This window comes from Piliocolobus tephrosceles, chromosome 3 (genome assembly GCF_002776525.5).
Source record: "Piliocolobus tephrosceles isolate RC106 chromosome 3, ASM277652v3, whole genome shotgun sequence".
Lineage (NCBI taxonomy): Eukaryota > Metazoa > Chordata > Mammalia > Primates > Cercopithecidae > Piliocolobus > Piliocolobus tephrosceles.
Window position 1 is genome coordinate 82106770 of NC_045436.1, and position 15805 is coordinate 82122574.

Below are 15805 nucleotides of genomic sequence, written 5' to 3' on the forward strand. Positions count from 1 at the left end.
ATAGAATACAAATTAGGTACATCTGTTATTCAGTATTAAATTGCTGGTACTTGTTCCAAATTTTACAACGTGAATCAAGTATTTATCTTATACTTGTCAATATATTGACTCTTTGTTCTCCTTAAACTCACAAGCCTAATAACTGGACCATTCTCATAATTCGAAGAATAAAAATCCTGTCTTTATTTGCCTATATAAAGTAACTTTAGGGGGTAAAATGTCATATGTTTTAAATAAAGTCCATTTACCTGACCATATGTCTTTAATAACATCTTAAGCATTCTTTCAAAAAAGAAAAGTAGGTAAAATCCACCAAACACAGCAACTGCCTTCTCAACGTAACTGTCGACTTTGGGATCAAATCCAAATGCCTAAGGGAGAAAAAAGGGCAATTCAAGTAAAACCAAGAAATTTAACTTGATTTCTGGAAAATAATACCAGTATACAATTCTCACCAAAGTTCTAAGTCTCTCTTCACATCCAAGTAATATTAGAAACTTGGCTGCCAAAAATTACAAAATGAAAACTTTGAAATTTGAATGACAAAACTGTATGAAATGGCACAAAAATCTTACAACCAGAAGTCTCATTAAATAAAGCCACCAGAGAATATTACAGTTTCCCAGCTATCACACCTACAGCAATATTTGCCTTGAAAGAGTAAACTTTTAGCAGTAAAGCAGCAGCACTGATTTCCATCCTTAATAAAAGCAAAAAGAAGATTTAAAATTGCCACCTCTCTCTCTCTCTCTCATACACACACACAGCAATAAGTACGGAATAATTCTTTGGTTAAAGGACAAAGAACTGGAGTTAGAGTTTGAAGTTATAAAGAGTCAAGGTGTTCCTAACAGACAAGACACATAAACTTCAAATAAACAGAATCAGAGGAGAGACTAATGGGTGAAAAGCCACAGCTTCACACCATTCCACACATTGTAAATCTCCCCTCTGAAGCAGAATAGAAGATGTCTGAGTTCTTGTCCCATGTTTGCCTCTGGGGAGACATCATGGCCGCATCTTCATTTGAGTAACTTCTTTGTGCCTGTTTATACAATGCAAAAATGGAAAAAAAAAAAAAAAAAAGGCCTGTTCCATTTACTTAACATTGACATTATGAAAATAAAGTAAAATAAGAAAACGAAAATCATTTTGCTATAAAAAACTCTATGGAAATTCGAGATATTATTACAGATTATTTATATTGTTAAATTTCAATAAAATAGAAAACCTTAACATCATAAATGTAGAGTTTCTAGTCCACATACAGTATTAGTTTAATTTAATTTGACCCATAAAGCAGATGAGATAATAAACACATATATTATATCATATTAAATATATTATGTATATAATACTCTTTTAAATCAGAATATCTGTATTGTCATCCTAGCTTTGTTACTAGCTGATTGTAAGGCTATAATCAAATTATTTAATCACTCTGAATGTTAATACTTTTCATCTCTACAATTGAGGCTTTGAAATAGATATTATCTTATGTTCTAGATCAAATAATGATAATAAATCTATAACCCTAAAATGTTATATCCCCACTTTCATGTATAGCTTGAAAATTAAAGGGAGCTTTAGTCATAATTTTCTAAAAATAATGAGATGAGGGTGGTACTCCCTAAAATACTATTAATATTTTCTCTCTGTATGGAGTTTATCTCTCCCTCTGTGTGTGCATTGCGGGTGGCAGATATAGTCCATGTATACATATATTTCTCTAGTTCCCATTTGTGGATCCTTTCTATGAAAGTCTCTTTCTCCTTTCCTTCCTCTTCAACATTGCCTCTCTTTTCCTTTCATTTATTTTCCTTCCTCCATTTCTCTTCCTTATATGGGCACAACACAGATTTGAAATAAATTGAATAGTGTGCACTATAGTCAAGATCAGATCAATAACACATTTTATCAAAGGAAAAAAATAAGTTGCTATTTATTTATTAGTCCCCAATTGATATGTTTTCCACAATTGGAAAAAATGAAAAGGTTTGTTGACCATGCTCTCATTTATTCTCTAGTCACTTATAGCTGTAGTAAATATATGAGGGAAGTTAGTGGTATATCTTAAATAAATTATAAATTTGCATCTGACATTCGCAGTACATTTGACATGCACGCTCTTTAGAAAAACAAATAAATAAATAATGAAACTGTGTGTGAAAAAATTAAATTTGCCAAGTGCAAAGCAGAATAAAGTTTTAAGGCCTTCTGAGGTGTCCCAGAGCTGTCTGAGCACGTCCTAGTGGCTGGCCTCCTAGAATATTAATTTTGTCTCTGATACTGACATCCACTGTAGCTTGGGACAAGCCTTTACAATTGCTGTGATTCAGCTTTCTCTTATCCAAGACACTATAAACCAGACCATAAAACGCTGTAAGAATTACGGAGGCTAAAAACATACAAAGTGCTAAAACATTCAAAAGAAACAATTATTCACTGCAACAAATAGCCAACATCCTTACCTCTGGAATAAGTTGGAAAATTGCATTTGAAAAAAGAGTCCCAATAGCCAGCCCCACAAAAAAGGTCAAAATCTTTGGGAAATAAGATTTCTTTATCAGTGGAGTCAAAATCAATCCGAGGAGAGAAGCCAAATTAATAATTGTCACTGACAGGAATCCATATCCCCAAACTGTGGGTCAGAGGGAAAAGAGAGTAAAAATTAATCAGAGCAAGGAACCAAATGAAGTTTTCCTGTACATTAAGCTTAAAAGTGTCTTTAAAAGCTTAAGACACATATCTTCTTTAAAAGAACAACATCTACGCAATGAAAACAGTATACAGAAAACTGAGAATATAAATTATGGCATAGCAAGCATTAATAGTAATACAGTTTACGTTTTAATCAGCCCTAAATCATCTTTATGGTATTAATGAGTTTTATAGCTTACAGGGAACTCGGAGAACATCTAGAACAGTGACAAACAATCTGAGGTCCACAGGCTCCAAGCCACCCAGTTTCATCTATGGCTCAAGAAATAGATTAAAACAGCACTTTGGGGAAAAAAAAAAAAAACCAGAGGCAGTGTGAGCCTCAGGACAAAGGTATGGGATGATGGGTGGAGGGCAGGGATGGAGATGGGTCATAGTGGGCTAGCTTCAAGGTGACCATAGCTGCTAACACTGAGCTTGTCACAATCATTTGTCTTCAGACTCCTGAGGACAACACCTCCTCAGAGAAGGTGGCACCAGCAGCACCTCAGCTCCCCAGCTGGGGCCTCCTGGGAACTAAAGTCAGCCTGATGCAATAAGCACTCAGGAAGTGAGCACATGGGGACAGGAGGGAGCGGCTGCATTACGTAACTCACCCTGCGAGACACACATTAGGCAAAAATGTTCCATACAGAAGAGATGCTGGTGACAGAAGAAGGTGGTGCATCTTTCATCTCTCGAGACCCAGGGCCTGGCACCCAGTAGGCACACAATAAGGGTTGCTTAGAATGAAATGAACGAATACTATCCTAAGCTCTATAGCTAATGGCGTGTGTGACCTGTCGCCTTTGGGCCTCAATTTCCCTCTCTCTATTCTAGAGGGGCTGGTTTAAGGAAAAAATGGGAATACAAGTGAAACATACCAAGGACAGTCACCTATGTGTGTGTGCAGGCTGAGATACAACCTGGCCTCAGGGCTGTGCAACATGTGGCTTTGCCTCTGGCTCCACACACTGTACACAAAGTACAATGTGACAGAGGAGAAAGCTGCCTCTGCCTAGCCACTTCTTCAAAATATCCAGAAAGCATGTTTAAATGGTGGGCCACTTTTCTCCATGGCACTGTCAGTGGAGTACACTAGTAACACCTACAGCTCAGGGAGCATTTGCCATGTGCCAGGCCCTGTGCTAAGTGATCAACATGTGTCAACTTATTTGAACCTCACAAAACCCTGTAAGAGAAATATTGCTACCTCCTTCATACAGTTGGGGAAACCAAAGCATATGGAGTTGAAGTAAGCTGCCCGAGTCACACAGACAGAAAGCTGGATTTTGAACCTGGACAGTCTGGCTCCCAGACCCACATTTTTTAGCAATATGCTTTATTATTCCTTTAGAGGTAATCTCATTTTTAGAAAGGCCAAAGGACTCAACAAAACTGTAAAAATGTTATCCTGAATTATACATACTTCATTAACACAAGATTGTTCACTATAATTATTATTATTATTTTTTTTTTTTTTTTTTTTTTGAGACGGAGTCTCACTCTGTCACGCAGGCTGGAGTGCAGTGGCATGATCTCGGCTCACTGCAACCTCCACCTCCTGGGTTCATGCCATTCTCCTGCCTCAGCCTCCGCAGTAGCTGGGACTACAGGTGCCCAAAACCACACCCAGCTAACTTTTTATATTTTTAGTAGAGACAGGGTTTCACCGTGTTAGCCAGAATGGTCTCGATCTCCTGACCTCGTGATCGGCCTGCCTCGGCCTCCCAAACTGCTGGGATTACAGGTGTGAGCCACCACTCCCAGCCTTTCACTATAATTATTGTTAGTCTAGAATTTCTATGTACATATAAACAAACTTAGTAAATGTTCATTCAGCCTAGATGATGTGGACCAAACCATGGTTCCTGCCACCACATACAAACAAACACACACACGTGCAAACACACACACAGAGTGATACAAAGTCACCTGTGCTAAGTACCAAATGAAAAGGTGAGATTATAAATGGTACTATGTAACTCCAAGAATCATCACAGCACTGACCATGATGACTGCATCTTCTCCAGACACTTTCCTATCAGTTTCAGGTCCTGGCCATGCCCTACAACTTCACCTAACAGCCCACTTCATTCCCATTTATTACCTTATCACCTTAAACAATACTACTGGTCTCCACAGACATTCCACTTGGAGAGAGTTCTCAATTCCACACCTTTTTTCATGTTATATCTACATGGAATTTCTCTTAACACAAACATACTTCTGTCCATCACTAGCCTACATGCATTCATTCATTCAACAAATATTTATAATTTCATTGCACAGACAAGATATAATGTTGAAAAGTAAAATTAAAAGGCAAAGAAATTGTTAAGTGCCAATAGAAGCAAAGCCACATGCACATGTTAAACTCATCAGCTTCCCTGCAAACACCTGCTCCATTACCCTCGTTCACTACCTACATAAATAACAGGAACAGTAGGATCAATTTCAATTTTTCACTTTCCACCAGTTAATTCCATAGACAACTGGTGATCAAACCCTACCAATTCTGCTTCAGGTATCTCTCACCTCCAGCTTCTCCTTCCTCATTGCCAGTGGCCTTGAAGTCAGACCTTCATCACCTCTCACTCCCTCATCTTATATAACGTGACAGTTATCGATCTGGTGCCCCTTCTACTAACTGATATGGCCTACAAACTTATACTAAATCACAAAAATGATCATCTCGTGTCCCCATTTGAAATCACCCCTCATAAACTGACCCTCACACAGCCTCTCCAGTGTTATTTAGCCTCTTCTCAACACGGTCTTTACCCAAATACCATGTTTTCCCAATCGAACTTTACCTTTACACTGTGGTTCTCTGTCTGAAAACACTTTCCCATCTTCCTTTCCTAAGAAACTTATACGTGGCTTTCCAAGCCAATGCAAAGATCCCCTCTATGAAGCTTCCCTGCTCTCCAGATAGTACTTCCTGGATGATCAGAATTCCCTTTACTCCTTGTTTGAAACTAATTGGTTCGCTTACCACTTCTTGTGTGCTACAGTAATTTTATCACTGATATGTTTGCCTACATCATATAAACTGTGTGATTCTCAATGAGAAGGGCTATGTTTTATTCATCCTCAGTGCCTAGAAAATTGTCCAGGAAAAAGCATACATTCCTTGCTGAATGAATTAATAAATTCCCCATTTCAAGGTGCAGCAGAACTCTGTCAAAAAGACATACCAATCCATCTGCTTATCCACCTTTCTAACTTTCTTTGCCCTTGCACATTTATGAGCACAACTTGGGGGATGGTGGGAGTGTAATTCATCACATTCTGGGCACACTGCATAGCTTCCCCTTCTTGTATTGTTAGAACATTATTCAGAAAAATAATGTCTGGAGTTTCCACTCAACTGAAGCACTTTCTACTCAACTGAAGCCAAAAAGTATGCTTCATACTTCATTCATTGGTATGAATCTATTCCTTGGACATCTCCATATATACATGGGACTTTCTCAAATGATATGTTTCAGAGAGGGACCAGTCTCCTAATAAGTGAACCCTGAAAGATTTTTAATAGATTTCAAAGAAATATAGTCATGATAGTTTACATTTATTGAATGTCCACTGTGTAAGACTCTTCTAAGAACTTTACCTATTTTAACTCATTTCATTCTCACAACAACCCTATGAGATAAGTACTATCATTTTTCCAGTTTTACTAGTGAGGAAATATGGTTCTATTATGATCCCCATTTTGCAGATCTGCATACTGCCCAGGCTTCAATTTTTGCCTGGCCCCATTCAACTGAGAAACTGTATAGAATGGTGTTTAACAGTGTGAACTCTGGAGCTAGAGGATTTGTGTTCAAATCCCAGCTCATCCCCTCACTGGCATCATAGGTTGGTTCTTTGACTTCCCTAAGGCTCAGTTTTCTCATATTTAAAATGCAGATTAAAATAGCTCATATTTCATAGAGTTTTTACAAGAATAAAATAAAAACAGTTAATGCTGTCCCTGGAATATAGCAAGCTTTTAATAAATGTTGATTATTATTATGTTTAAAAAAATTAGTAAGCAGACCATGATATAAATGTTAGTTCATTTAATTCACTGTTATTCAGTGAAAAGAATAACAAACTAAACATCAGGAATTCTCATCTCACCTTAGGTATTACACCTACAAGAAGCCACTTAACCTCTCTGGAACTTAGACTTACATCACTGGTTGTATTACAGAGCTGGACAATATGATTTTCAAGGATGCTTCAAGTAATATTCTTTATTTTATCTACTATTTGAATTAAATACTATTCTGTAACTTCATCAAAAAATGAAGCAATTTCAGATCATTAAATTATTACTAAAATGCAATTAATTTCTCTCCTAGAGAATTTAACTTATCAGTTTACTGTACTCATCAATATCATTTTATAAAGCACATGAAATACATTTCAAAAATAAAATGTGAGGCCTCTGAGAAATTATATTATTTTATCTGCCCACTGAAATGTCAACATAAAGTATTCAAATTCTTGTATCATTTGGATTGCTTTTATGTTGATTTTTTATTGCTTTGGATGGCCTAAGACTTGACTCTTCATTAAGTGAAAAGTTATATGAAAAATCCAGTGCATTTAATTATTTTAAAACGTGTTTCTCAGTGAGAAAAGCAATAGGATTACACAGGGGACAGGGAATGTGGTGAACCTATGAACACATGTATAAGAACAAAGACATTCTTCTTCCTCTGTGCCGGGCATTGTTCTAGGCACTTACATATATTAACTCATTTGATACTCCCAACAATTCTATAAAGGTACTATTAAAGTAACTGACCCATAGAGATATTAAATAATCATACAGTTGCACTAAAATAAAACAATCAAAGTATCACATCAAAATGGCAATAGATTGCCAAGTTAAGCATCTTAGATGAGTAGTAACAAGTACTCTACTAGATTACCTAAATTCCTTGAGAAACATTTCCATATCTTCTGCCACCCTATCCCACTCCACTCCAGCCTCATTTCAATTCCTAACACAATATGCACCCTAAGAGGCATTTCTCTTTTTATTGGGTTATCTGTCTGAATATTTGGTGCCTTTATGATCTCATAACTCAGAATTGTTGACTTTTCTATTTTATAACTTTGTAGTGTTATCCCTAGAATTCTACTTCTCACATCCTGCTTCTGACTATCCAGTTCTCAACTCCTGGTTCCTGAAACAGAGTAATGTAGGCAACTGGAGTTTAAAAATTACTTTTGAATATTAGTAACTAACTTTCACAGAGCAACTGGGGTTAAAAAATTACTTTTGAATATAAGTAACTAACCTGCACAGAGTAGAGTATTTGCTTTTTCTGAAACCTCACGTCCTGTACCTAGAGTTATGCACATGTTAGACATAGTTAATAACAGACCTAACTAACAGGCCTACTACAGCACCTATGTATTGAATAATGTTCAAAGTACTTTACAAATACTAAGTCATTTAATCTTTATAGCAAGCCCATAAGAAAGGTAGTATTTTAGATGAGGAAGCTGAGGCAGGAAAAGGTTAAAGTCATATTCTCAACATAGCTGGAAAATTACAGAGCTGGGATTTGAGCCCAGGTAAACTGGCTTCAGAGTCTGTGCTTTTACTGTGCAATACTATTAGTCAAGGGTAGTACCCTAAAACATTTGCTGAATTTACTTTTGAATGTAAAGTGCAAATTGTATTAAACAGGCTTGTAAAAATATAAATATACTCTAGCAAAAATATTTGCTTGAACAATTAGCAATTCAAAATTACTAATATTTCAAAATTGAAATTACTGTTATTCACAAAATTGCAAATTATAATGATAAATGATACTTGATGATTTCTATTCTTTGTATATATAAATACAGAATATCAATGAGAACATGGGTTCTGAAGCCAAGACAACCTCAGCTGAATCTGGCTCTACCACATGCAAGTTGTGTAACTTTGAGCAAATGACTTTAAATGCCCTATACCTTTGTTTTCTTGGCTGTAAAATGGGAATAGTAGTGCCTACATCATATAGTTGCATGAGATTAATATGTTAATGTGTAAAGTACTTCAAAGAGTACCTATCATATAGTAAGTACTGCAAAAGAATTGGCTATCATTATTATTTTTGTCATTGTTGTTATCTCTTTTATTCATATAGAGGGAGATTGAAGTGTACATACACAAAGAATCCAGAAATGAAAACAGGCACTTTCTTTGTTAAGTCTTCCCTTTTTTTCTATCTATACTCATGTCAGATGAGCTCACTCAGAACAGTATCTTTGTTTTTATTTTTTTGAGATGAGGTCTCCCTCTGCCACCCAGGCTGGAGTACAGTGGGGTAATCATAGTCCACTGCAGCCTTGACCTCCTGTGTTCAAGTGATCCTCCTGCCTCAGCCTCCCAAGTAGCTAGACCTACAGGTGCATGCCACCATGCCAGCTAATTCTTTTAATTTTTGTTGTGATGGGGTCTCACTACGTTTCCCAGGCGGGTCTTGAACTCCTGGCCTCAAGCAATCCTCTACCTTGGCCTCCCAAAGTGCTGGTATTACAGGGATGAGTCACCATGCCTAGCCCCAGTGTCTTTAAATATCATCTCTAGACGGGCAAATCGCCGGTCTTGACCTCTCCTCTGAAAGCAATTCCTCTCCAAATGTCTGTGTGTCTTTGTCTACTGGACCTCCCTGTCTACCTGTGTATGTCAATGTCTCAAAGCAACCACGCCAAAAATTATACTCTTCATCCTCACCACTCCCTTCCTCTACAATAAACAGCTTCTCCCTGTCTTCACCATCCCTGGAAACGGTATAACGATCTCTCCTGTTTCTCTGGCTCAAGCCTTGACTCATTGTTCCCTCTCCCACAATCAATGCAGGGCAAACCATTTAGCATGATGTCCAGGACTCATCCCAAATCCACTGCTTCTCCCCACTTCTACTTCCCCCCACCTTAGTCCAAGTCCCCATCATCCTGAGCATCAGCTCCTGGCAGTCGCTTCCTGACCAATCACCCTGCTTCTACTCTTGCCCCATTACAATCTGTTCTTCAGATTGTAGGCAGGTGGAATGCCCTTTTACAGATTTGAAGGAGATCACAGCACTCCCCTGTTTAGAATGGGACAATGACTTCACCCTACATTCGGAATAAAGCCCAGTCAATTTACCACCTCCCACAAGGCTTCCTCTTCTGGCCTCCATCTCCTGCCAAGACGTATCTCCTTCTACCTTCCCCGCCAACTCACTAGGCTCCAGTCACACAGGACCCTCTTGCTGCTCCTCACTCATTCCAAGCTCATTGCCAGGCTATGTTGGCTGTGCCCTCAATCAAGAACTCTCTTCCCCTAGAGAAGACCTTGCTGTGGCCCTCTCCTTCTGCTCAGATGATACCTCATCAGAGAGGGCTTCCTTGATCTATTTAAGATGACACCCACCATCACTTTCTATCCCTCACCTACTAATATTTTATTTTCTTCATAGCACCTTTCACTGTGAAACTATGTTGTTTATTTGCTTGTTTGTTTAAATGTTTATTATCTCTCTTCTCCACTACACCGTAAGCCCTAATAAGACATAATTTTTCTTCTTGTTTACTATTGACTCCTTAGTGCACAGAACAATGCTTGTTATGTCGTTCAATAAATATTTGCTTAATGAACAAATGAAAAAAAAATTTAAAATTCCAACATAATTGTCAAAAAGACTCCCTGAACAATTGGTTTATCTCATTGGTGAAAGTTACTCTTCTACACATTCAAGCATGTGAGCTGTATACTAAGCATGTACATATTTTATTATGGTTTAAAATTTCTTTGCAGCAGATCATACCTTTAAAGTATGCCATATTCATGGCAATACCACTATAGTCACTTAAAATAGCCTCTGGTATTTTCTTTCACCTATGAAAATTAAAACTAATAATTTGGTCCCTGAAGATTTAATCCAGAAGCATGCTAGTTCTCTTATCTCTTCATTGGTAACTGCAGATAAACTGACAAGTTTTAAAATAATATGGTAAGCAAAAGATAATGGAAATGAAATGATCAATTATAAGTCAAATAAAATGCAATCCAATATGCACAGCATAAAATATATATTGTTTAAAATCAAGAACTGGATTTTATAAAGTTTTTAAGTATACTAAATATAATTTTGATTCAACAAAGAGAAGAGTATAACTTACAAAGCTTAAATAAGTTATAATTCTTATTCTAAATACTTTCAGAATATAAGTATTATTCTAAGAGGCTCTGTGTAGCTTAATTAAAAGCAATAAAGCAGAAAGAGAGGCATATTAACTTCATTTCAAATGGTTTTATAGACTTTTCAAATAAAAGATAAAAAAATGCTTTCAATATACCTTCTGAATGACTTGGTCTTGTTTTGTGCTTGGGCCGATCCTCACAAGGGTGAAAGTTCAATTGCTGTAAGACTGCTGGACAGATGACAGAGAATTTGGAGCTGGTTATTTGGGTAGCATTTGAAAAGCCATGAAGGGAAAAGATCTCTTCAGCAGTCAAACACTGAAATAAAATAAACAAACAAAGAAAAAAATGTGTTTAATAATGTGTAAAAGCACATAAGCAAAAATGCTATAAAGAGACACACACTATTTCATCTAGACGCACAGCACTCTTTATACAAAAGCCCACCACAGAAATTGAAAGGCCCCTAAACTTGTAAAACAGCCCACGCCACTTTAAACGTAGAAACAAGAAAAACAGAAGAAAAAAAAAAAATCCCTTTTTTTTTTTTTTTTTTTATTATACTTTAAGTTCTAGGGTACATGTCTGGAGAGGATGTGGAGAAATAGGAACACTTTTGCACTGTTGGTGGGATTGTAAAAAAATCCCTTCTTAATCAACAGCCTTCCTACAGCAGAAAAAAGATAAAAATTGGTTTGGGGATATCCAAGGACTTAAATAGGGGTGCACCAACACCATTCAAACAAAGGGCTTTAAAACAATTTTATGTTGTCAGTACTCCCTCTTAGTTTACTTTTCTTCAGTTTGAATGGATATTTTCTGTGTGTTACTGGCATGACTCTCTATGACCTTTCTTGTAGACAAACACCTGGCTCCCTACAGTTTCGTGCTAAGAAATTCCTCTCTTCTCTACACTGTAATAAATATAAATACAAAAAGTTGTTTTAAAATACGTCTTTAGCACAAAGTGTTTTTTGTTAAAATATGCATTATTCTCAGTGATGGTGGGTAGCTTTTCTATATGAGATTAAGTTTTGAAAATAGTGCTGGGCTGTTCAGAAATTCATCAACTATTAACGAGGACTAGAATCTGCATTAGGAAAAAAACTGCAAAAATAACTTTTTAAAGGTATAATGTTGTTCTCACATTTTAACTGTAAGCTCTCTTCCATATACAGTACTTGCATTATTAAGAAAAATATAAAATAAAGGCTAATGAATGTCATAAGAATTATAGTGTGAAAAACATCCATTCACTCAAATGGAAGAGTCTGTCTTTAATCAATGTAATTTAGGTAAGTTATTTGCATGCTTCCGCCAATGCTTAAACCCCACTAAGACCTTAGCTATGTACTATGATCTGAATTATGTCTCCCCAGATTCACATGTTGAAGCCCTAATCCCCAGTGTGATGGTATTTGGAGACGGGGCCTTTGAGAGGTAATCAAGTTTAGATGAGTTCATGAAGTTGGGGGGCCCTGGTCCAGTAGGATTAGTGCATTTATAAAAAGAGACATCAAAGAGCCTGCTCACTTGCTCTTTCTCTGCTATATGAGGAAGTGAGAAAATGCTCTCTACGACCCAAGGAGAAAGCCCTCACAGACAGCAACCATTCTGGCACCTTGGTCTTGGACTTCAAGTCTCCAGAACTGTGAGAAAATAAATTTCTGTTGCTTAACCCACCTAGGCTGTGGTATTTTGTCATGGCAGCCTGAGCTGACTACTACACTATGAATGGTATCAATAACTCAAAAGTTAATGTTAACTGTTTGACCATAAGATGCTGTAATTCTCTTTACAACAGAAACAATGAAATTTAAAATGTCGTATTTTGATACAAGGAGATCACTACTGTTTATAAAGGAAAAATGAAAAAACACCGAATACACCAAGACCTATGCAGTTTTCCAAAGCTAAGATTACAACTACCTTACAGAAAACGCACATTTAGATTTTTTTAATGTCTAAGTATGTACCTAAAATTGTTCCTTATTCATCCCACTCTTTTGAGTTTATGATTAATGATAGCTGCGTGCCATCCATAGAAGAGGACATACCACACCCAATGTCCTGTTAACAGTCTTCCCTTTAACTCAGAATGATGTATAATAAACTAATGGAGGGAGAAAATACCTCAAGATTCAACTGGGGAAGGGAAAATGTGCACAGCTTATTCATCACCATGAAGGCATCCAGAAGCATAATCGCTAGACTCAAAAAGTACACAACCCTTGTGGTTGAACTGGACACTGTGTGTTTCCAGGAAAAAATAGGCCTGATAGCACATGATAGCACACACAGAGAGCACCACTGTTTCCCTGCAAGGAAGACTTACCCTACTTGGACTTTAAATTCCTCTAACTGTAAAATAGGAGGAAAAAGGGAAGATGCCTCTAGATAATCTCCAAAGACTTTTCAGAATTAGCATTCTAAGACTCCCGAACACCTGATGACTGTTAAGCAGTTCTTTTTCAGACTCAAATTGTAACCCATTCCTGAATCAGGACGTCCACTTGCTAAGACACAGTCAGCATTTTTTAATGAAGTAAAATGCAAAAGTATAGAAACTATAAACTATATCACACATAATAGGGTAAGTATTGCTTAACCAAACTTTAGCTTCAGTTACATATCATATATAACATGCACATGTATACTGGATCATGATGTAAAATGTATTTCTTATTGTGAATGGCAGTCACAAGCTTGAATGCCACCAACCTTAAGGATGTCAGAATTGCCCACTGTAGATCATTAAAGACACCCTCCTATGTACAATTAGAAAAAAAAAGTGCATTCAAATAAATATATAATTAATACCATCAGATAGCTTAGCTGTGCAGCATTTGTGTTGAAATTTTAGCCGGACAGGTGGTCAGGGATAGTCACGGTAGTCATGGAGAGTGGCAACTGTCCAATCACCACGAAGAACACAGAGATGTAGAGATGATAAAACTCAAAGACTCACCTCGTGATAAGAGAATGAGAACAGAATGCTAACAGTGCAGCAGAACTGAATTAATGGCAAGCCTGACTTGTTTAAAACAGCTATCTACCAGCAAGTGGAATGAACACAATTTTGGACAGTGGCCTATTTTTGGCTTCAAACAATCTTGATATTTATTATACTTTGACTTAACAAAGTTGAACCCAAAACAAAACAAAGCCGTTGTCTTAGAAAGGGTGGTGCCTCCCAGAGCGGGAACAAACAGGATGAGAGTCCAGTGCCTGAAGAGTGAGAGCAACAAAACCAACCGGTTATATCATGGACAAGGAGGCCCAAACACCCTCACAAGCACACCCTTTCACCTCCAAAACAATGAACAAACACATTACGGAAAGGATAGAATCATCCAGGGCTCCTCAGAAAACAATTCAGGGTGATTGTACCGAATGTTATGTGCCTTGAGAAAACTCCATGTGCTTTCACCAGCTCCTTCATGTTTATGACAGCTCTACTTCTTTTCATGTTTGTATTTATAACACTGCTGTTCTCAGGCATGCTGCCCTGATGTTTGCTGTGGCCTTTTAAGGTTTCAGATGTCCTCGTGTTCAGCGGGTTGACGTTTTTCATAAAGATATAAAGACTCTTTCTAAGTTTGAAGTTAAGCTCCTATTCACTGGTCTCTTGCCACATTAGGGTGACCCCAAATGGGCCTTATAAATGTGAAACATCAAAGTAAGGTAGCATTAGAGGTAGAGGCTAGGTATATACTACAAAAGAGACAGCCTAGTATGCTCAAAACCATTTCAGCAAATAGTTCCGTGCATTTTAGCTTCCGCTTCTGCTCTTCCTTCTACCTCACCAGTTTTTATGAGTCAGAAATTTTTCTGCCTCTTTCCTAAACATGTCCTTAAGAAAGTGGGGGGCTGGTTCAGGGAGGGGATGAAGGAAGCTCAAGGAATTAGGGCAAGTTCCTTCCTTAGCATTATACACAATTGAAATCTGGTTATAATAAATGCGGAAGAGTGGCAAGATCTGAAAGCTTCAATACTGACAGATTCTCTCCTTGGCTAAACTGCATACAGGCTCCTCTGAGCCCAGGCCTCGACCCTAGTATCCATCCTTACAGGACCTGCATTACCCAGTGTTAGCAAGAAACCTTTTAATCAGTTTAAAGAGAGTTCCCCCACCCTCCATATCTGATCACCCTGGTCCTGTCTTCAGCAAGAATCCTATTAGGTCTGTTTAACCAAAATCCCCCCTACCCTTAACGTTTCCTCTTAGTAATTTTCCATTCACTGACCACCTCCCCACTCCTACCCCTGCTCCTCCTTGACTGCAAATCCCCACTTGTCTGTGTTGTATTTGGAGTTGAGCCAAGTTCTGTACTGAGGTCTCTTTTCCCCTTGTGATCATTAATTTTGTGTCAATTTGGCCACTGTGTTCCCAAACTAAACATTATTTCTATGCTGTTGAACATTATTTCTGAGATGTCTGCAAGGGTGGTTCCAGAGGAGGTTAGCATTGGAATCAGTGGACTCCGTGAAGTAGACTGCCCTCCCCAATGTGAGTCCAATCCATCGAAGGTCTGAACAGAACAAGAGGCAGAGGAAGGAATTTGTCCCTTTTTTCCTTCCCGACTGCTTGAACTGGGTCATTTTAATTCATTTCCTCCAAAACTCCCTCTAGAGTTTACACCACTGGCTCCTCTGGTTCTCGGGCTTTCAGATTCAGGCTAAATTATGCATTGGCTTTCCCAATCTGCAACCTGCAGCCAGCAGATCCTGGGACTTCTCAGCCTCCACAATCACATGAGCCAATTCCTCATAATCTCTCTCTCACTCTAATATATAGATATATATTATATAATTTTATATATTATATAATATATAATAAAATATAATATATATTATATATAATATAATTTATATGTTATATATTATATATAATATAATGTATATGTTATATATTATATA

General features: G+C 37.5%; 1 protein-coding gene across 3 annotated transcripts in view; it reads right to left on the reverse strand.

Annotated features, from left to right (window-relative positions):
- The window catches only part of SLC39A8 (solute carrier family 39 member 8), a 101836-nt gene that overhangs the window by 60292 nt on the left and 25739 nt on the right, over window positions 1-15805 (reverse strand). For all 3 annotated transcript variants that reach the window (XM_023220098.3, XM_023220096.2, XM_023220097.3), the window contains exons 3-5: window positions 11041-11203; window positions 2472-2641; window positions 249-371 (exon numbers count right to left, since the gene is read on the reverse strand). In XM_023220098.3, the coding sequence (XP_023075866.1) occupies window positions 249-371; window positions 2472-2641; window positions 11041-11203 (456 nt within the window). The remainder of the gene's footprint in view (window positions 1-248; window positions 372-2471; window positions 2642-11040; window positions 11204-15805) is intronic.